Source organism: Phoxinus phoxinus, assembly GCF_949152265.1.
Source record: "Phoxinus phoxinus genome assembly, chromosome: 1".
NCBI lineage: Eukaryota > Metazoa > Chordata > Actinopteri > Cypriniformes > Leuciscidae > Phoxinus > Phoxinus phoxinus.
In genome coordinates, this window is record NC_136876.1 from 21761435 (window position 1) to 21785923 (window position 24489).

General features: G+C 37.2%; 1 protein-coding gene across 1 annotated transcript in view; it reads right to left on the minus strand.

The window, feature by feature from the left end:
• Positions 1 to 24489, minus strand: part of crhr1 (corticotropin releasing hormone receptor 1) — a 121693-nt gene that overhangs the window by 47485 nt on the left and 49719 nt on the right. Inside the window, exons 4-5 of the mRNA XM_079635457.1 lie at positions 22893 to 23012; positions 10250 to 10335 (exon numbers count right to left, since the gene is read on the minus strand). Of these exons, the coding sequence (XP_079491583.1) occupies positions 10250 to 10335; positions 22893 to 23012 (206 nt within the window). The remainder of the gene's footprint in view (positions 1 to 10249; positions 10336 to 22892; positions 23013 to 24489) is intronic.

The window sequence follows — 24489 nt, forward strand, 5'->3', positions numbered from 1 at the left end:
CCAAACTTTTTTAAGAACTGTACACTAAAATGGTTTTGTAATGCAAAATGATTCTTTGGCAATATCTGCGGAACCCCCCCCCCCCCCCCCCCCCCCCCCTTTTTTTTAAGTGTAACTTATCAAACCAGCAGGTCTAACTTACTCAGTCCACAGGAAACAAAGCAGCTATTGCTCCACTTCACTGATCTTCTGTCTCATAACCAGGTGGTTTGAGGGCAATTGCTCATTGAGGTTTAACACCATCAAATCTAATGTCGTCCCCTATGATCTCCTTTCCTGCTACAGGGAACATTTCATTAAAAACACACAACATTTGTTGGGGTTTTTTTTTATCAATAAAGAGGGCGGGAGGGGATGGGGAATGGAAATTTGATTTTATTATGGGAAATATGATTTCTTTAGTAATAATGGCAATCTGTGATTTAAAAAATAAAGCTAAACTTCAGATGAAAGACCCCAAATTCATTGAACAGTGGCTCATTGAACATCTGAAGGTAATGATTAAATTGTGCAATTGGATTAAGAGCGTCTTTAGACATGAGGACCTCAGAGAGCCTGAACCGGTCACTGGCCTTCATTAACTTATTGCACTCTGCCCGTGGTGATTCCTTTAGTGTTTCAAATTGAAATCATATTGTTTCTGAGACATTGGATTGCTATGTGCTGCTTCTGTGATTCAGTTTGTATATTTTTGGCTCATAGGTAAATTACTTTTTACTGCTTAAAACAATCCCCAGACCATCCCTGGGTATTCCAAACTTAGTTTTCAAAAAAATATGTTTTTAATCTATTAAAGGGGAAGACACAACCTTTATTTTAGAGAGTCTGAGAAAGGTTACACAAACAAGTTCGAAGTTATGTATTATAACTCAAAATCAAATACTGTAATTTGAATCAAATAGAGGATGAGAAATACTTTCTTCTTGTCTGTCCCAACCCAAGTATACCACTACAAGGGGAATATTTTTTTCCACAATTTGCAGCACTAATTCTTTATTTGTAATTCTTTACTCTAAATGACTCAGATGACATGGCAGCAAACAAGTTGCAAAATTTGTATATACATACCTACACTGAATACAAAATGGTTAATCCATTGTATTCGATTGCTATACTTTGCATGCTACATTCTTTAGCATATAACTATAATAATAATAATTGTAATTTATAATTAAAATTAAAATAGAGATATTATCTGCTGTTTTATTATTATTATTTACTGTTCCTCTTCTGTTTTTTTTTTGTTGTTGTTGTTTTTTTCCTATTATTACTTTGGTGGGGTACTTTTATTCTGTATTTAAATATATTAAAAAGACTTTGGCAATACTATATTCCAAATATCATGCCAATAACGCAACTTGAACTTCTTGTTCATTCTGAAGAACTTCTGAAGATCTAGGCTATCTTCAGTTTTTGATAGCCTACTTGAAAAACAGATGAACAATAAACTATTCTAGCAATACATTCCTTAAATTTTTGTATAGGTCTGGTGATCTTTAATAGTGGCAGAAGGACTGGTTCCCTGAATATGAAATCAAAATGTATCATATTATAACTACATGACTGACAGTTACTTCAACTATGGGCACTTTAGTCCGGTGGATAAAAATAAAAACGGCATTAACATTTCAAATCCACTCGTTTATATAATTTGCCTACTAACAATGACCATCAGCTTACGTATTCTGTAATTTTTTCCCCCCACCTGAACAATCATGAACAAAGGCCATTTCTACCATTCATTTTGTGGTGGAAATCATTTATTTGATCCAAAATACAGCAAAAACTGTAATTTCACGAGTTCACACTTACATATAATTAGAGGGGGTAAAGTTTAATGCGTATTTGGCGTGCTGTCTGGGGGGAGGGCTCCGAGCTCAGAGTTCGGCCCGAACCCAGAGTACTCCCCCCTGTGTAAGTGCTTAGGACTAGAAGCGTGGAGAAGGGGTGGTGGAGGGATGCTGCAAAACTGTCAATGGATTGAGGTGAGACTGCTGAGTGTATATACACCTCTTACCATTGATGGCTGAGTGCTCTCCTTGCGTTAATTATCTGAACGTGCTCCTCCCAAACTTTGTTAATAAAACATCATATTGTGAAAAATATTTACAATTTAAAATAACTGTTTTCTATTTGAATATATTTTAAGAGGCTGTAATATATTAATTTTATTTCTCTTTTCTTACATTTCTTTTGTGTTTCAATGCAATGTATTTTTCGCAACAATCTGAACAATAACAAGTGATGTTGCAAGTAAATGCAGATTTGCTGTTTTGTCTTAGGATCTTTTTTAAGGATACTCATGGGAACTGGAACAGCTCACACTGAGGATCATCACGAAAGGTGGCTCAACAGATGATCCTTTACAGACTGGGGTAATGCTGGAAGGCATAGAGGTGATGACAGGGTTGTGAACTTTTGTGAAGATTGCAATCTCTCTTACAAAAAAAAAAAAAAAAAAAAAAAAAGGAAAGAAAGGAAAAAAAGAAACAAAATACTTCAGTTTTGTACTAGTTTTACTCTTAAGAAGTTTGTTGTATGTTCCAAAAGTAAATGTTGGGAAAAAATTTAATCTTTTAAGAAGTGTTGCAAAGGGTGAAAAAGTGACCTGATGGAAGTGAACTTCCAATTGTCGATTTGCCACATTTTGTTGTACATTTCATGATGTTTTTTTAAGGTTTTGCAGCCTGTGGCAAAAAAATAAAGTTAAATGCTTTATTGTGTGTGATTTGCATGTTTAATTTATTGTAAGATGAATGTACTGGAGCAGTCCAGTAAGCAAGCCAATAGCTAAAGATCTAAAATCTTTGTCTTATTTTGATATATAAATTAGCTTAAATGTTAAGTTAACACAACTAAGAACGTTTTGAGTTGTTTTGATCTCACATGGCCTGCACTGTGTTGATGTGTTGGATTTATTTAAAACCATTTTTGCTTCTCACTTTTTAAGTAATACCAACTTGGAATAATTTTACTAAAAATTAACAAGAAAACCGTACTTAAATATTTGAGTTCACGCAACATTCTTTACTTAAAAATATATGTAACGTGATAGAATCTACTAAGTTAGAATGTTAAGTGAACTCAAATATTTAAGTACATATAACAAAGGTTTTCTTGTTAATTTTAAGTAAAATTATTCCAAGTTGGGATTACTTAAGTGTAATGCAAAAAGTAAATCCAACACATAATTGTTTAGAGTGTATATGTACGGTAATTAATTGTCATACAATAAATATTGAAAATGTGTATTTAAAATGTGGAAAAATTATATTTTATAATGGATCTATTGTCAAAAGTAAACATTATGGACATCATTATAAAAATGTTTATGCAAGCCAGTCCATTCTGCTTGAATTCCATGACAGCTGCCACACTGCAGCGTCTCTCAGCCTTTTCTTTTCAGCCTTGAGTGGAGCGATTGTAGATTTTCAACCTGCCTGGCCGTGTACATCCCCCAGGACGAAACGCACGCAAGTGCAGCCTCCCCTGCTGGCTCCATTTCCACATTTGCCTAAACTGTGAGCACCACGGAGTCACCACATGTTCACCTATGTGAGCAAACTTATTAATTATTAAATCAACAATCCCGCAGGAAACAGATGGCACAGATAGCGGGCAGCTAACGTACGTCTGCCTGGCATTCTGTGTGTGATACAGTAGGTAAGTGGGTGGTTTTAGACGACCTAGGATCTGTCACATGTCCCAGCGGCACCTTGTGCCAGTTGGCTTGCATGCAGAATTGTGTGCATCACATAAATATCACTAGAGAGGATAATTGCAACAGCTTTTTAATTGTTTTCAAATCCAAAATAGTATTTTTTTGTTTGTTTCTAAAAAGGCATCATCACTTGCTAAAAAGCCATCATAACCTCGGGTTTAACTAACGTTTTTTTTTTTATCAGGAAACACTGCTGTGTTTATTTTAGCGCACTCTCACTTTGCATCAAGAGACATGAATGAATACCTCACGCTGTGATTTGCTTCTACAGCACAGCTCACAGATCAACACTAAACTATAATGGATGGCGGAGCTAAAAACATACTTTAACACAAACAAGTCCAATTTATTAAAGCTCTACATCGCAAGACAGATTCTTTCAGAATGTTTCTGAAAATATATTTCAGCTGTTTTTACTGGCTGTCAATTTATTAAAAGATCAAATCAAATAATATGCTGAATAATTAAATACATTAATTTCAATTTATCACATATATCAATATTTGCTGATGAAATCCTGTAAATGATGCATTATTGTGGCAAAACAAGAGAAATTTAAAAAAGTAGCTTCAGAAGTTTTTAATAATTGTTTGTACTAAATTAATAGCGTAAACTGACACTCCTGGTATACATTTTCACTGGATTTCACAAAGTAATTTAACGTCACACTTTGCACCCACAATGCATAGTAATATACTTGGCCTTATGGCGCAGCTAATGTTGAACAACTGGCTTAATATATTTTCTCATGGTAAAGTGAGTTTTGTTAATTGACAAGGAGATGTGTTCTGTGAAAGTAACTTTTGCAAATCATATGCTGATTTTGTGAATAAATCTCTGCTGCTTTCCTGAGAGCAGACGGTCTCTCTCTGTGAGCTTCACTGGCTTCTGTTTCTGATTCTAATTTAATTTGAATGTGGATGGCATTATCATCAGAGTTCATTCTCTATTGAATCTTTTTTTTTTCATCCTGCTAAAACATGGTTCTCAAATGGTTGCCGAGTGATGCCAAAGACTTTACCAACAACAGTTTGCTGAGGGTGACCAGGCAACAGCGTGTGTCTTGAAGACCACAATAGACAGACACACAGAAGGGTTCATTCATTTAGCTCTTCTGATAGCCACATTTCAAATAATCTTCAGCAAGGACATACTCCACTTCATTTGCTCTGCAGTGCCAGGCCCAAATGCCAGGCGGGTCACTGGGGACTCTGTTTTAGGGCAGAAAGGCTAAAAAAAGATTTAAAGACTGCCGTTCCTCTGAGTACCACTGTTATGCTTTCAGGCTAAGATACCAAAGCCCCGGTAACCCTGCTTTACTTGATATTCTAACATTTTTTGCACTCCTTTCCTCTTACAAGACAATGTGCAAAAAGTTATGCCTTAGATGGCAAGAAAATAAACTGCAAGGAAATATAATAATTTAATAATTTGTGACGAGCAGGGCGAAGCAAAATGCACTATGTGAGTCACAGAGGCCTCGAGTCCCACGAAGGAGCTCCAGAAGGATATAAGAAGGAGGAACGGCAATAAAAGACAAGGACTTTATGTTGATGTTTTGTTTTGTTTATATGTGGCAGTCGATTACTTTTGTCATTAAAGTTAAGTTCGTCGTTTGCTGTTGCATGCTGTCACACTCTGTGGGGGAAGTTGTCACAGTGAAACCGTGCCATCAAATAGGATATTATAGTTTTATTTTTTTAATTAATGTTACTTTGGCCAACCAAAATAATTAACTGTCAACTGGGACGATTGGATGAGTGATTTCTCTTGTCGCCAGCCCTGTGTGAACAAATGCTGGTTAATGCCTAGTTAGATTACATTTAAACTCAATGTGACAATACAAGTTTGAGATATGTATTGCTTGTGACAACTGCTGTGCTTATTTTAGCGCACTCTCAATTTGCATCAAGAGACATGAATGAATACCTCACGCTGTGATTTGCTTCTACAGCACAGCTCACAGATCAACACTAAACTATAATGGATGGCGGAGCTGAAAACATACTTTAACACAAACAAGTCCCATTTATTAAAGCTCTACATCGCAGAGAATCTACAGATTCTTTCAGAATGTTTCTGAAAATAATGTTTCAGCTGTTTTTACTGGGCTGTCAATTGATTAAAAGAATAAATCATATAATATGCAGATTAAATAAATATATTAATTGCAATTAATCACAAATCAATATTTGCATTTTTGTGGCAAAACTAACTTCGAAGTGTGACAAATGACAAATCTCCTCTATTTTTAAGAAAATATATTATAGTTATATTTGTTTATTATATAATATAAATTATAACATATACATATCGCATTAAAGAAATACAATTACTGGTAAGACCAGACACAGGTTTGAACCTACTCTGCATCTCCTGCATGACCACCACGGTATCCAACTTGCCAGGATCAAGAGTTGCTACTTACTATAATAGGCTACTAAACAAAGCCTCCAGCAGATCACATGCTAACAGCATGACACGATTAAGAGGCTCTTTTCCAGTTTTAAATATAATGGGGCTCTCTTCTAGTTTTAAATACAATACATATGAATTCCAACAGTGCTCTCAGTAGTGTAGCTAAACATCTCGAGCTAAAAAACAGCATCTAGTGGTAATCACATGCTCCAGTAAGCCACTAGCTGCCCTCCCTGCTGTCTAAATATAAATCTGAGCATTATCCTTGCTAGCCCACTCCTCCGTCCGACTTGGGACGATTGGATGAGCGATTTCTTTTTTTCGCCAGCCCTGTGTGAACAAAGGCTTAGCATGCCTGGTTAAATTGCTTCCTTTGAGGAAAGATAAAAGCCCATACATTATTAATCCCCCCCCCATGTTACTTCTGTTACACCAAAGGACAGCTAATGAATCTTGTAGACATGCAGTATCAATGTCTCTGTCTAACAGCCATGCCTGTGTTTTGGAGAGATTCACCTGCAAAGATGTTCAAATAAACTACAATTGGTTTGGATGCTCTACTAAATGTCAAAATACCATTAATCGAGATTTAGGAAGGAGGGCTGATATATAGGCTACATAGCAGCAATATATAGGCTTCTAAGGCCATACATACATATATATATATATATATATATATATATATATATACAGGGCTTTAGAAGTCTTTTTTTTTTACTGAAATATGTATTTTATTTTTAAGAAAATTTAATTATAAAATTAAATTATACTGTAGAAGCCAAAAAGCCATTTATGAGTCCATTTGCTATTTATATCCAAGAATCCAACTAACTTTGCCAACCAGCATCTAGCTGGGACATTTGAAACACATAAAACAGCATAAAGATAAGCCACAAATAAAAAGCAAACCATGTCTGTCTATGAAGGTCGGATGACAGTCTTGCTAAAGACTCCAAGTGACAACTCTCAACAAGAATGCATTGACTCCATTGTGAGGTCTTTGGAGACTTACAGCGAGCTTTTTGAATGAAGAATGCTTAATTCCTCAGTTTCTCCTGAAAACATGACAAGTGTCACTCTTTCAATAACACTACTTTAACCTTCACATTACACACAGTCAAAAAGGTATTCACAAAGTCTAAAGGTAGTAAAAATGGGAACTAAAGACCCTTTCACACAGCGCGATGATCCCGGGAAATTGCCGCGAAATTGCCAGAGTGCCTTCTGTGTGAACGCAAAAACGTCCCGGGATTGATGCCGGGATCGATCCCAGGTTGGAGACCTAGTAACATTGCCGGGATCAGTCACGGAACGCGCCCTGTGTGAACAAAAGCCAGGATCAATGCCGAAAAAGAAAGAAAAAATTTCTGCAAACTGGAACGAAGCAGAGACCAGGGAGCTCCTTACCATCCGTGCTGAAGCTGAGATCGTTCGCCAGCTTTGTGGAACGGTACGCGATGTGTTATGTACATGTTTTCGACACGTACGTACAGTACGTTACACGACACGTCTCATCCTGACGACACAGGGTTTTACGGGATCTTACCGGGATGTGTGTGAACGCACTCACAGATCCCGGAAAATCAATGGCAGTGTGAATGAACAAAAATCAAACGATCCACATTATCCGTGTATTTTCTGGAATCTCTGTATGAAAGGGGCTTAACTGATCCAGAGTGCAAAGAAAAGTAACCTTCAGCAAAGCTTTTTGCATTGGTTTGTATGCATAAATGTCTAAATGTCTAAGGCCACAAGTGAAAATGCTTCACACTTCACACGCTATTAACTCTTATTTAATAGAACAATTTTTACTGTAAACTATATGAGTAGTATGTGCTTCTATGCAAAGCAAGAACATCTGAGCTTTTGCACAAAGAGGTTCACGTGGATTTTTTTTTCATCTTTATCCAAATCATATTATGATACAATTAAAACCTTAAAGAGTGATGGGATGATGCATGTTTGATGGCCAAAACCAAGAAACAATTTAGCATTTTAGCACTTCTGGTTTCATCAGCCTAAAGTCAGTGGGGTTTTTGGATGGGTTTTTGGATGGGTTTTTGGATAAATGCTTGAAATAAGGTCTGTGGTGAACACAAGCTCATGACATTTTCACATTTTATGAAAAGCTGGGTGCACACTGTGCGATTTTGGCCGTGATGTGTCCGTCTGAGACAAATTTTGAAAATCCTAAAAAAACTCCTCTGTTCCTAGGCAAAAATCTGAAGTCTTTCATCGTTAGTTTGACATGTTCACCGACAGCCAATTAATGACAGTTGTGATCAAATTTGACCTCAGACGAAATTCTGGCAGTGTCAGAAGATTTGACTCACAGTCCTGCAGTGTGACTTCTCCTACGACAACCGTCAAATTGTCTTCGTTTTTCAAGATAAGCCGTGACCAAAATTAACGTCAGAGATTTATTTGTAGCCACCATTTTAATCCCGCGTGTAATGCAGCTCACTGTGAACCAACGTGTCATTAATTGATGATGTAAAACTCCAGACAAGTTTTATTGCGTGCGTCCGTTTTTAACACATCTTGACTGTCGTACAGTCTGACATGAATGACAACTGAGATCTTACAGTGTGACATGGATTACAGCGATGATCATGTTCGTACAGTCTGACAAGCAACAATCGCAAAGGACTATTATAAATCGTACAGTGTGCACCCGGCTTAAGGGATAATCCATGGCTAGCTGTGCATTAAACAATTTTAATGCATGAAATTGAGGACCACCCAAACCACCCAACGCAATAAGCGGATTATCTCGCTTATACCATGGTCATTTGCCAGCATTGACAACTTCAAGATGTTATTGATGTTTGCAGCACAATATTTTGTCCGGAAGAGTAAAATTTACAGTTATTTTTGTCAGTTACGGCTCGCATTCTGCCAGCTTTGAATCAGATCACAGAGATAAAGTAGTGCGTAAGATTTCATTTATTTGAATTAATGAATTGAATTAAAGCGTGTGTAAATTACCAGCATATATCTCCATTAACGAAAAAAGGAGTGAGTTTAATTACTTCAAAACCAGCAATGTAACACCCTCGTTGTTGAGAAATATAATGTAGCGATTCAGTAGCAAAGCAATTTTATTAATAAAAGTCGCGGGCAGCGTTGATAAGTTTCAGTGCCCCTAAATGTTTCTGTATGCGCAGCGCAATCTCCGATTTATGTGGCCGATTGACATACAGGTATGTGTGTGCACGCTTCAATGAAAACAGTTCATTAATACAGAACGGTGATTAAACTAACTTGGAACTAAATATCAAAATCAAGTATTGATTGACAGACCATGTATGGTATAATCAACTATATAAAATACCCTTGTGTAATAAAAAAAATAATAAAAAGCTTTTACTTGTCTTGTAAAAGTGTCGAAACAGAGGTTGTGGAGAAAAATGTCATCAGCCGAACGGGTAGAGTAAACTCACCTATTCACTAGTTTGCTTTCTCAAATACTGAAAGTGTTGTCAGAAACTTAGTGATAGTGACTTCGAAGCCATGCGACAGTGGTGTAGTTTGTTTATATCCTACGTATAGCTTTTGGCTTCTGCCGATTATATTTACACTTCAAACTTAAAGGTAGGGTATGGGATTTTCAAAACGGCTGGCAGATTTTGAAAATACACAACTCAAATGGTCCTACCTTCTTTCCTCCAACGCTGGCCCTGACTCCACCCATTCGAAGAACATGGACGCAATCATGCACGAGCAAAAACTCAGATGCGCACCTACTGTACCGGGGGAACTTGCACTTACTGTGACTGAGTCACGAGCTTTGAGTATGTGCACTAAGGGCGCGCGAGGGGGAGGGGGGTATGGTACGACCGTTTGATTGACAAACTTACTGTCCAATAATTCTAGGTGGTCTTGGAAATGATTGGCTGGAGTTTTGCGAGTCCTGCCCATTCCACAGATGATTAAATTGCTTAATTTTCAGTTCAGTGCTTCTAACTCAGTGGCTGTAAGTGGGTTAGGAATAGGATTTCAAATGATTTTGAAAAAAATGACAAAAAAAGAGAATCACATACCCCACCTTTAATAAAAGTTGAGTTCATTTGTGAAGATTATCACAATGTATAATGTGCAACCACATACCTCCTCGTTGAGGATTTCCTGACATTGGGAGTAGTTTCCTTTCTTTGCCCAGGTGCCATTAGCCAGACATTCTCTGTACACATTATCTGAAAAAAAAAAAAAAAAGTTTACAATATTTATTCTGAACATCTGCGGGCAGATCTGTCACTTCTTCATGCATGACATGCAATTAATTACATAATTAAAAAGCTATGCAATATGACCTAAAACATTAAGAATATTAATAGGGCTTCAATCAATATCTGATCTCAAAGTGCACATAGGTTTGACCTTAGCATGGATATCTGTTTAACCTTGACTTTGTGGTAACATCTATCACATAAAAGTGATCTACAAATTCCAAACCCCCCACTAAACCCCATACTGTGCAGCGACATGAAGTATAACATAATATTGAAAAACATCAAACATCTTTTGCTCAATTATAGTTTACAAACATCTTCTGAAACATAAAATGTCTGTGGTCAAAAATCAGTCATGGGTGCAGACCAGGGGCGGAGGCAGATGATTTAAACATTCGGGGCTTAGCCCAAACCTAGGGGGGTCCGGGGGCATACTCCCCCGGGGAGATTTTTTTACCATTTACGTCAGCTAAATGCACTATTTTTTCAGGCTGTTTGAGATAATAGAATGGCTAAAAATCTATACACTATCTGGGAAAATGATGATAGTTAGGCCTACTCAGTGAAAAAAAAAAAAAAAAAACTGGACGCGCGAATGAGGTGAATTGCCTTGCTAAACGTCATTCGCGCTGCAGGACCTCCAGACGTGCGTAAACGCGTCTTCACATTGACTTAAAGATTTAAATCACTCGCGCCAGACGCTCTATTTACGTTCGGTGTGAACGGGTGTGAACGCAGCATACACTTGTCCGCGGTTCGTCCGATGCTGCTTCTGAATCTCTCTCTGGCCGGTGAGGTTTACTGTTAGTGTTCCATATAAAAAAACTTTGTTATGTCCATAATATTAACTTCAGCCGGTTAGCCAGTAAGCTCGCTACTACGCAGGTGAAAACATACAATAGCCCGCCAGCCCCTGATGACAACGACGAAGAAGAAGATTTATATTCTTCGTTAGTTTTTATTGGCAGTTGGCAAACAAGCTGAGTGATGCGCGATGCATTACCGTCCGCCACCACGCACGGTAATAGAGCTTTTGTTTCATTTTTTGACGCTCCAGTCAGAAAGACTGAGAAGGTATGGAACAAAGTTGAAGTTATTTTAAAAAACCTAAAAGATTCGGGGCTTTTGACAAAACATTCGGGGCTTAAGCCCAATTAGCCACCCCCCCGCTCCGCCCCTGGTGCAGACATGTATGAATGAGAAAGGGATTTTAGGTTTCATTTCCCATTTCCATTTCGTTGTGGTACATTTCCTCTACAAGACGTATATTGTGCTTTGAACAGCTTTTGTTCGATCTGGTGAAAGTTTTCAAAATCCCATAAAATAGGTTGAAATTCAAGAACATCAAGAACACAGAGAATCTGAGCACTCCAGAACTCTGCTGACAGAAGTGTTGAAATATAGAAGAGCCGTGAGCATTTTATCCAAAGACACTTATTACACTCCTGCAGGAACATCCAAGCATCTCACTCTAGAGTATTAAGGTTGGAAAATGGGGTTAGTATTTAGAGATGCACCAAAATTTCAGCCGAATTTTTGGCCGAAAGAGAAAAAAGGCCAAAAATATATGCTGCCCCGCCACTAAGTGTTTAGCACTCAGGTTTCACTCTCGCCCAGCATTGTTTTGCAACTTTGCGAGCGGCTCCGCTTCCGAAGATGCAAAACTTCGATCAGGTAAGTCTCTACCGGCACCCAGTCTGCTCAATGTTCTGCGCATGTGTGCGCTCCATGCTCAGTCAGACATCAGACATATATTTGAACATTCAGACCTTGTAGCTTCCCTTGGAATACTTTAACGATGCATCTAAATATTCCTTTCTTTTGAACTATCTGAAAGTGCACAAAGGCTATTATGAGAGCCATGCACCATTTTGTAAAAAAAAAAAAAAAAGTGTCACAGAATTTTCTGTCTCATACTTTATTATAGTTTCCATGGGAACTGCTGCAACTGTTGCAACTTTGTCAATTTGTGCGGGTATGTAGAGCAAAGATTCAAGTCGGGGTGATGCTGCAAGATCATTAGAGCCCTGATTGTCCTATGGGCACAGCATCAGCACCCATCATAACAAGACGCAATTATGGGAATGATATCAGCAAGAGCTGACCATCCATCATGGAGCTGTGACAGTAGAGGTCAATGGAATTTAAAGGACAGGGCTATTTTCTCTTAAACCATGCAGGCTACAGAAGTCAGGAAGAGTTTGGAAGGTAAGATTCCAAATATCTATCTATCTATCTATCTATCTATCTATCTATCTATCTATCTATCTATCTATCTATCTATCTATCTATCTATCTATCTATCTATCTATCTATCTATCTATATCTATATATCTAAACGGTCACTCACCATTTCTATGGTCAGCTGCAAACTAGTCAACATCTATCAAACGTCTATCTAACCTAAGACATCCTAAGACATCTCTGTCTCTGGAGTTGACTGGCAATGAAATTGACCATGTGCAGAGTCACTATTGTGTATATAATAAAATTATAGCCTGCTTCTCAAGTGTCTGACACTGATATTAAAAAAAATGTCACAGTCACAATAACTCACAGACATGGTGCTGATTCAGCGCGATTGTGTCCCTGGTCAAATTAACAACAATTTCGCTCATCCCTGATGTAGCAGTTTATAGATTACATTTAGAAATGTCTTTTGTTACCTTCACACCAAAAAAAACTAAACAAAAAACAATAGAAAAGTTTGAATCACCACCAGTATTTTCCTGTTAGCGCATTTTTTCGAGTTCATAACTGTTTTGTCTCCTGGGAAATCGTTTAATACTAAAATAAACAAGTAGTAAATAAACCAATGGTAATTAGGAAGCACCTTGTGAGACTTATGATGCAACTTTATATTGTCTGGTAAAAATAGCTGAAGGTCCCAGAGAGAGCCTTGAAATAGTGACTCAAACTTACTTACAGGTAAAAAAAATAAAAGTGAACAGCCCAAACAATTACTGCAGGGAAGGAAACACTCTTTCCATTACTCTCTAACTAACTTCCTCTCGTCTTTGCCTTTTGCTCATGGCAATATTGATTGAGCACCTGAAGGCGAATGGCAGCTCCATAGATCACACAAGCCAACAAGGCACAGAGGAACCGCTACACGGTGAGTCATCTGCCTCCTGTAAACCTCCACATCCAGCCTGTCTGATCAACCACACAGTTGTCTGAAGCAGATCTGATGGTGTGACGAGGCAAATAGACGGTTGTCAGTGCTTTCTCATCTCAGCAGGCACAGCCATCTTTGTGATGATGAGTAGTGAACGTCACTGGGAAACAATTCAGTATTGTGACATTATTTAAAGAGTGCCAAAATATTTGTTAAACAGTTGCTGTGCGATTATGAGGAAGAGTATGATAAAGAGCAAAGAGGGGTGAAAATTATATTGTACTACTTTTGGAAGTGGCATGGCATCTTTTCAGACATGCAGCATAGGGTAGGGTTTTTATGAGCATGGTAAATTATGAATATTATGAAATACCATTCAAAATTTTGGGGTCAGAAAATTGTTGGGGTCAAAAAGAAATCAATATTATTCAGCAAATTCAGATGTGAAATTTATATCAAAAGATCCTTTTCTTTATGTTGCTGGTAATAAATGCTATTATTTTGAACTTTATATTCTTCAAAAAATCATGAAACAAAATGTTCCATTGTTTCAACAAAAAATATTGAGTAGCACAACATTGAGAATAATAAGAAATGTTTCTTGAGCAGCAAATCAGCATATTAGAATGATTTCATGTTTAATGTGACATTGAAGACTGAAGTAATGATTCAGCATATTTACATATTAATTACACAATATTTTCAAATAAAAAAACGTAAATTTAAACTGTCATAATAATTCACAATATTACTATTTTTGTGTCTGTATGATAAAAAAAATGCAGCCTTGTTGTTCATAAGAGATTTATTTCAAAAACATTTCAAATTTTACCAACCTCAAACTTTTGAAAGGTATAATCAGCCGTGGCTCGGCTGTACGGGCAGGTGGGGGAGAGCCCCAACAAAAAAATCATCCAAAACATAGACCTCTAAGCTGAATCAATAAGAAGTAATTTTCTGAACTATTAAGTCGTAAAGTGAGCAGAATATATTATAATTTAGCTTATGGCTTCGGCAGTATGTATAATGATACTAAGGGCCCTATCTTGCACCCGGCGCAATGCAGCGGCAAGTGTTTTTTGCTAGTTTCAGTCCGAAGCATTTATCATTTTCACGTCCTGGGCCGCGTTGTTTAAATAGCAAATGCATTTGCGCCCATTTGTGCCCCCATGGGCGTGCTGGTCTGAAAACGAGGTGTGTTCAGGTGCATTGTTGACATATTGCTATTTTGAGGCAACAGAAATAGACTGCGCCATTGACCAACTGAAACCTGATCTGAAGTCAATGGCGCAATATATTTTTGTTATTTAATGAGCGCGTTAGTAATGTCTCGCACACGAGTAGTTCCGTTTGCGCTCTGGAGACGCGTTCGGTCAAATTCCGTCATGTAAATAGCGAACCCGCCATGGCGCGAAGCGCAACTAGCATTTAAAAGGAATGAGAGATGAGACTCTGATTGGTTTAACGCACGTTAATCCCAAAAGTAATCGCCCTAAGTGAACTTGCGCCCTGCGCTTTAGACCATGCTCTTAGATCCTTAAAATAGGGCCCTAACACCGTGTCCTAACTACACGCGACGCCGCGACACGTGATAAAAGGTATCTTTTCCATGTTAATCAGAGTTTTTGTCCTAACCAGCCGCGACAGCGACACGCGACGATTCTATTATACGTCACGCTGGAACAACGCAATGCTAATCTCAGGTACTGTTTATGTGCTTTATTTAATGTTAAAAGCGTGTAATAACAATGGATAATTCACCACATGTCCTGAAATGAAACAAATGGAAACAAGAAAGCTTAAACTCGCGTCTGGTTAGGACACGGTGTAAGTGTGTAACCGATGTAAATCTGTGGTGAAAAATGGAACTGCAGCATGCTAATTGAGAGCCATTGGGGCAGATTTCATGCCCTGCTTATTTTCACATTAGCTTGCATAAACCTCGCTCCAGCCCAAGATGATATCAGTCCGCATCAGCTATGTGTCTGCATCGGCATGTTCTTCCTAGCATATCCAATTAATGAAAGTATAAACCCTTTAGTTTATACCTGCACATGTGAATAGCCTTTAAAACGGTTGTGTTTGTTTGTGCGATTAATCATTTGTTCCTGTGCAGTTATTCAATAATGACGGAACAGTATTCTGTATTATCCAAAAGCTTACTGTGAAACAATGAAGGAATGATGACAAAAAATCCACACCGCTACGCACAGAATGTTGTCACAGCTCCATTTCTCCCACATGCTCCGCTGGCGACCCATGGACAGGAAATGTCACTTAGCATAATGAAAAAAGACCCAGCTCAGCTGCCACTGAACTGGCTTTCTCTACCTGTCATAAGAGCTCACTAAAAGAGTGCTGAATTGCAGGCTTTGACAAAAAAAAAAAAAAAAAAAAAAGCACAGGCAATAAAAGAGTCTGTCAAGGTCAGAGAAAGACTGACAATGCCCGAAGGAAAGCAGGAAGAGAGAGAGAGAGAGAGAGAGAGAGAGAGAGAGAGAGAGAGAGAGAGAGAGAGAGAGAGAGAGAGAGAGAGAGAGAGAGAGAGAGAGAGAGAGATATGGAGTGTGTTATGGAGTTATGTCATGTCATGTAAAATCCTCCTCCCACAGTGGGAGTGTAATTAACTTTCACACACTTGCCCTGAGGTGGCAACTCAGAAGTTAAAGCTTTTTCCTTCACATTTCTCCCAAGGGCCGTTATGTGCTAAAACAAGTATTTTATACAATAATCTATTTTTAGACTATAGTTTAAATATGAGTGCACTATATAGGGAAGTAGCAAAGTATGGTGTGAATTCCATATTTGATCCAAATACTGTGAACTAAAGAAAGCTTATTTGAACCTAGGCCTTTGCTCGGTTTATAATAATTTGCATGTTTACTTATTCACTGTTATAGTGAATAACACAAAGTGCACTACACGGGAAAGTAGTACTAGTGAATAAAAAAATAGCATTTTCAGACTCTTATATCAATACTGTGTGCTAGAAAGGACTCCAAAAGATATTTGCATCTTTGTCTAAAATGGTTCACTTACTCATTAATCACTATTAAGTAAAGGAAAACTGATATGTAAATCATGTGTGCTGGAGAGTTGTAGAAACTGCTGCATCATAAACACGTGCTATTTATAGGAAACATTTTTTTTTTTTAAATTAAATAAACATTTTTTTGGTCAAAAAACAATTGAATTGTCATTAATCATAAGTGAACAAAAAGTAATTTCAGATGCTGGTGTAAATCCTGCGTGCTGGAGAGTTGCACTGCTTAATCACAGGACAAAACATTGTTAAAATTTTTAAATAAAAAATAATTGAATACAATTTGTATAACTATAAATAAATATTTTGTCTCTTGTTCATTTTTTGTTGTTGACAATAATCAAATATGAGGATAAGAACAAGAATCAACACATAGAAAAGCATGCAATGTTTTACCTTATTTTTATTCCCAATAAAACATTTCCGCATCCAAAGAACGATCAGATCTACTTACAAGAGAGTCATTTTGGGCTGAGAGCTTGATTAAATGGCTCAGGTGCATTTTATTAGACTTCATTTTACAGGAAGATGGATCTCCAGGAGCATAATTGAACACCGCTGATCATAAAATTACCAGAAACTGCACACTACTATTCTGATTTAGTGTTGGAGGTTACGCCTCAAACAAGTATTCCATTGTCTATGATCAACTACAATCAGTGTCTACTTCATGTACTCAGATAACAAACAAACAAGCAATTAAACAAACAAACAAATAAATAAATAAAATCAGAAATTAACTTGAGTGGAAAAAAACTAACAGGTAATAGTATTTGTGTGTATTTATTTAATATGAATAAAGGCTGAGGCTAAGATTAGAAGTATAAGGATTTGAACAAAATATACAATATATTGCTTAATTGAAATAGCTAAAGACAGTATATCTTGGAAATGTTTTTGTTTAGCACGTGTATATTTTGAACACCTACTCAGTAAAGTTTATTGGGGTTTCAATTGAGATCGTCTCTATAGTTACCAGCATTAAATGCTCTTTATCAGCAGATGTGTAGCATTATGCAGGCTGTGTAGTTTCTGACCCATTAATTGAACTCTATGTACTGCATAAAAGACAACATCTGGTGCTAGCTCCAGAGAAACCGAATTAAAAGTTTAAAACATCCAGCGTACAGTACATGTGTGTAATTGCAAAAATGCTGGAATTTTTTCATCTTTTAAATTCAAAATGGTATTTTACGGTCCATCATCTGACTAAGTAATTTCAAGATTATAGAAAAAAACACTTTTCAAAATCTGACTAACCATTTTAACAACTGTTCTTCTCATTTTCTCACATTACTGAGACTGTATATTTTCCCCCACAAAAGTTCTCCAACAAACCACTACTAGATGTGGTGTACCTTTAATGTTGTGCTCAAGTCCTGTGGCTGTGCTCAAAATTATTTTGAATTTGATCACTCATTATTAAAGTAAATTGTAACGAATGCACATTATTTTAAGTACTGTGAGATTGTTAAAACAAAGCTGTGTCACGCTGCATGATCTTTAGAAAAGAAGACTCACAAGATAAACAATTATGTTTCTTTAAACTAATCACTTCCATGTTAGTTCATTCTATCCAATAAGCTAAACAGAAAACACCTCTGCATTGCTGCAAATAATTAGTAGCACTCGGTACAAAATGTCAGACTTTATGTCAGGCATTCATTCAAAAACTGCTATTGTACTTTCGTCACAATGGTTTCAAAACAGAATTAGTTTTAAAAAACGTTTCAAATAACACGAGAAGAATATAGTGACATGTAATGAGATCATTATCAGTCATCATCAAACAGAATGATCTTGCAAATGAATTTACCTGCATTGAATTTTTTTTAAATAAAAAAAATCTCTAATTTTTTCAAATTGTACAATGCTTACATCAATTCTTATGACAATTTCATAATGTATTTAACATTAAACTTTTCATTTGCAGCTTTCCTCAATTATTTAAATGTTTACAAGTATAATTTTTTCAACTGTTCTTCAGGGTTTGTGAACAAATCCGTTGGTATACATACACATATTCAGTTCCCTTTCAAAGGGAACACAACGCTGCATCAGTTGTGGACGCTATGGGGATGTGTCTGAGACACGTGTAAAATCACGCCAATCATTGGCAGACGCAGTGCGATGACACAGCAAGGTGCACCCCAGCGTATAAGAAGGGTGCCTGAAAACATGTAATCAGATTCGTATTGTCTGTAGGAAGGCATCGGTCAGCATGAAGTAGTTGGTATTGACGTCCCCGTAGCGTCAGCAACTGACGTAGCGTTTAGTTTCCTCGAAGGGAACATCTAAGGGTTACATATGTAATCCCAGTTTCCTGAGAAGGGAATGAGATTCTGCATTGCGTTGCCATGCTTCGCGCATGCCTGCACATCTTGCTTTACGTGTGCCTCAGACACCGGGTTCCACAAGGATGCATCCCCATAGCATCAGCAGCTGACGCAGCGTCTTGTTCCTTTCTCAGGAAACCGGGGGTACATTCGTAACCCTAAGGCGTTGTGTGTGTAGTCTTAATATCTAAGTGACGTCAAAACAGAATAACCAAACTTTTTTTATCTTATATGATGTTTACCATATACATTCAATGTGTGTGTGTGTGTGTGTGTGTGTGTGTGTGTGTGTGTGTGTGTGTGTGTGTGTGTGTGTGTGTGTGTGTGTGTGTGTGTGTGGTGTGTGTGTGAGAGAGAGAGAGAGAATTTGCAATTTGCCATTAAAGAGCACGGTGGATTGTGAGAAATAATGGATGACTTTGTGGGCAAAAAGCCCATTAGAGAGGCCAGGAAGATGGGCAAGTCCATTTATGACAATTCTAACAGCATCATTTACAGTACTGACAGTATACAACTCTAATCTACTGGCGGAATGGACACAAAACCACATGGTGGTGTCATTAGATATCACAAACATTATGGATTTTATGTCAGTTTGTTTGGGTAATGCAAGATAATTTTGTAATGTGATGACTGTACATTTCAGCACTGTAGCATTTTTCATCGATTTTAAATATGTATCTTATATTGTTTGCTATTGATTTAACTAATGCCCACATCTTTAACCTCTCTGTCAGGCCTCATTTCCACAAGCTCGATTGTTTCATCTCCCTGTTCTGTGTCAACAAAATGCAAATGCTGAAAAGAGTAACACACTCTGCATATGGTAATCAATAGAGGCAATTCAAATAAACTGGCAACACTCTAATGAAAATTAATTATTATTAAATTAATTTAATTCATTATGGTTTCATGTGGTTGATACTTTACAAACAGACATAGCTAAAAAAATTCTAAAGGTTTGTTGATTAACCAATAAGATCACCTTTTAATGAAAAGTGTTGAAACACAGTAGTCATTTTGTTTATGAAGTCAACTGAAAATAATTCAACCTTTTAAAAAGACAACATTTTTGATGACCTGAAATTTACACAAAAATTAAATCACACATAAACAACAAAAAAGCATGCACACATAAAGATATACAATCTTCTTTCTTCCAATCTTTTTTATTTCTTTCATTTAAATACACACAGATTTCATCCCACTGGGGTATACAAACCAGAGAAAATCCGATATAAGAGCTCAGACTTTGTGCAGTGCGCTGTGAATATTGTATATGTTCCTGATATGCCTGAAGCTCTACAATATGCTGCTGCCAACTAGCCTGGCTAACGCCAGACCCAATTCTCGTTGAGACTTGGGTCTGGGAACCACATGTTAATTTTCTCGTATTTGAGGCGTGGTTTACGAATGCCCGGCGCCGTTTATTGGGTGCTAAGAATGTCTATCAAATGCGCCTGTACGTAGCTCATAGCCAATCGTTTCCATTATACCAGATGATGTATGTAGAGCGACAGAAATTAGACAAGGAAGAAGACGATGGGTAAGATATTTTTTTGTAAACAATGACGTTCAGCGATTATTGCCGTTTGTGCAAGATAAACATGAGGGTCGAAGATATATATGGATATAAACAAACTGCTTAGTTGTGTCGCATAGATGTCGTCATCGTCTTGCTGCTCCCTTCCCGTTCTGTGATTGGAAAATCTGGTCCATGGTATCCAGACTGCCTTTCAGCGTGAATAAAATCGCGCTGCGCAAAGGCAGTATGGGGAAACCCAAGCTAGCTGCCAACAGGACTTTAACCGTGCTATCAGCCCCAGTGAATCTTATAGACGAATCAACTAAACCAGCATCTAGGGCCATTCCTTAGTGTGTATGAGAGAGTTTATTAACCACAAAAAAAATTAAATAATGCAATCCAGTGGCAGTCGGAGTTACATTAAAAAATATCCTGGTTCTTCCAAGCTTTATAATGCTGGTAGCATTTTTTTAAGCCCAAAACAGTGCATCCATCCATCATAAAAGTAATCCATGCTTTACCGGAAGCCAGTGATTACAGTTTATAAAGTTATAAATATGGAAATACACTAATTCGCTTTAGAAGGCCTTTATGAACACCCTGGAGCTGTTTGGATTACTTTTATGATGGATGGATGTCCTTTTTGGGGGTTTCAAAGTCTAGGATACCATTTACTCACATTATAAAGCTTGGAACAGCCAGAATATTTTTTTATATAACTCTGATTGTGTAGAAAGAAGTAAGACATACACCTAGAATGAATTGAGGGTAAGTAAATTATGGGATACTTTTCATTTTTGGATCTAACCCTTTAATCACTGATATATTTATCATAATTAATATTTCATCTTTACTGTCTGAGTTTTTCCTCTTTAGATTTCCATTTATATCTCACTTTTCGCCTAAATGACCTACATGTGTTTCTAGGAATGTGACTGTTGGACATTTTCTCATTGAGTGCCTTGGCTCGCTCGCTCCATCCATCCATCCATCCATCCATCCATCCATCCATCCATCCATCCATCCATCCATCCATCCATCCATCCATCCATCCATCCATGACACTGTTGTCAGTAGATTGTACAAATAAGTGGATTGCAGTGCAGATCCACTCACACATATTGTTGTTATGCACATTGTTGTGCTTATTTGCTTCCAAAACGTTTTGTAAATTGGAAGATGTTACCACAAGAAAGATTATGTGGAGCTCATTATTAGGTGGGAATATTCGTTTGTTAATTAAGTTTTAGCTACATATAAAATTAAGATTACATTAAAGTTTAATGTTTGAAAAGTTGTAACCCATCTCACCTTCCATTTTTAACACCAGAATTAAGAGACATGCAATAGCTTGTGAATCTTTACCCACAGGGTTAGATTGACAGAGGTAAACCAGACTGAAAAAGACTGAATTAACAACGCCAAAGAAAACAAAAATCAATATGATAATTGTTAGATACTGTATGAGGGAGGAATATGTAATGGTAGGAACAAATTTGAAAGGTAAGAAAGCGGAAAGAAAGACAAAAAAAGAAAAGCAGGATGACAGGAAAGGAAAAAAACAGAAGGAAGGAAGGAAGGAAGGAAGGAAGGAAGGAAGGAAGGAAGGAAGGAAGGAAGGAAGGAAGGAAGGAAGGAAGGAAGGAAGGAAGAAAGAAAGGAAAAATGAAAAAGAAAAGATACAGGAAGGAAGAAAGGAAGGAAAAAAATAATAAGAAAGAAAGAAAGAAAGAAAGAAAGAAAGAAAGAAAGAAAGAAAGAAAGAAAGAAAGAAAGAAAGAAAGAAAGAAAGAAGATGAAAATACACCTCCGTACACAGGGAGCATTTAGAACTTGGTCTCTGAGGGATACTACAACACACACACACACACACACACACACACACACACACACACACACACACACACACACACACACACACACACACACACACACACACACACACACACACACACACACACACGCACACGAACACATTTCCTCCAAGAAGATATGGTCGGTACATTCACATTGGCAGAACAATTAGTGAGCTTGTTAGCAATGGTAAAACATAACTTGGTAGCGTGCAAGAGTTCAAAAACTGACCTACATGCAGCCTAACACACACAGGCCAATTTGGCAGACGCGCACACACTCCCTCGCTCTTTCCCACACACACTCAGACATGAATTTAAAAGCTTGTAGCTCTCAGCTGTCTGCTCGGTTACGATGCTCAGACTGCTGCTGTTCCTATCAAGCAGTGCCAGATGTATACATTCATCCAAAACATTACTTCCAGAAGTCACAGGCACAGAAATATCCCAAAAGACCTGCCATTGTTTGAAGTCCAACAACATCAGCTTGACAAGAGATGCAAGAATATATGAGTCGAGTGACTAAGTCTTCTATAAAACAGATATATAAACTGTGTGCTTGTGCTGTCGTAAACAAGAGCAGACGGAGCCGTCCAGATGGGACTAGCATGAAAGAGTGATTCAATGTGAGATGCTTGGCACTTACTGGTGGTGTTGTATCGGACCCCGAGGAAAGTCTCCGGACAGGGGCGGGACACCACTTCTCCAGCACTGCTCCTGGGCCAGCATGTCCCAATACCATCAATCGAAGTGTTACAAAACAAACCTGAAAGACAGAGGGAGGAAGAGAAAGAAGGAAGGCTTTGAGATTGAAACATTAGCCCTCGGTTTCACAGTTTGAGCTGTTTTAACTGAAAGCAACTTACACTGACTTCAAATATGTCAGTGCCATTGTTTTGTCTCAAGATTCACACTAGTACTTAAATATCCTAATTGAACTAAGGCTTAATCCTGGCTTAAACTAAGCCCTGTCTGTGAAACCAGGCCTAGTGTTGTATTATGCAACATAAAGACACATATTTGAGATTTCTTTTTTTTAAAGTATGTTTCAGGCCTAAATGTGAAGAAATGTCGAAACTTTTATAAAAAGTTAAAGTATATTACTATATACTATAACTAGCTATATTTTTTCAGTAGTGTGATTGTAGTTCAGCTGTTGTCATAATATTGTAGTTATTATTATAATGATTGATTAAAAAAAAAAAACGAATATCACATATTTAATATTATTTAATATTTGCAGTGTAAAAGCCCATTCACACCATTTTGGTGTGAATAACATTTTGTTTATTGTAAGCACATGTTGCTGTTATATCATCAGCTGCTTTAAATGCTCAAGCTCTTTAAAGTCAGGTGAATTCTGATTGGTTCATCATCTGGAAAAAAAATCCTTCTAAAAGTGATTCCAAAGATAATGTTCCTCTGTCTCATTATTGTTATTGTTGTAATGTGGACTTCTCTATTCTAATATAATTAGAATGTTAATTAAACTTTATAGTTAGTTATCATCCTTGGTTTGAATGGGCTTTAAATCACCCTCTTTTATTCGACGTGTTTACTGGCACAACAGCGGGACAACCTGTCACTCACATGACATCACAGCAAACCACAACCATCCAACAATCCAACCAATTCTCAATGGACAAAATCAAGTCCTGTCCTATTAGAAAAAAATAATTCAACTTTACAGTTATTGTCCTTGCTTTTAATGACTTTAAATCATCCTCTTTCTCATTTGTAATATTGGGAAGTTTGATTAATTTTAGTGAATTGTTTCAATTAACAACGATTCACTGATTCACTTACCTTGTTTAGCATCTCTTTTATGGCTAACTGTTTAGCTAAACGCTGCTGTTCATTACAATGTTTTCAAATATATTATAGTTTTTTTATTGTTGTTGAACAGCATTTAGCATTACATTGATTAAATGTAATGTTGTCCTCCTAATCTGATTAAATTAGAAATGTTGTAGGCTAATCTGCTACAAGATGTTCCTTCCTTAATACATCCAATTGTTTTAAGTTATTTTGGTTAATAGCTTATAGTCTAGTTAACTACTTAAAAAAAGTAGCTTGACTTTAGCTGGACTAAGTTCAGTTTTAATTAGCTTTTAGCATGACAAGCTACATTTACACAAAAAGCAAACACTGCTAGCAGACTTGTTGAGCTGTGCCGATGTAAATTCGGACAATTCCCTCTTCGGTTCTATATAATTAATGTCAATAAAAATGCCAAGAGAAAA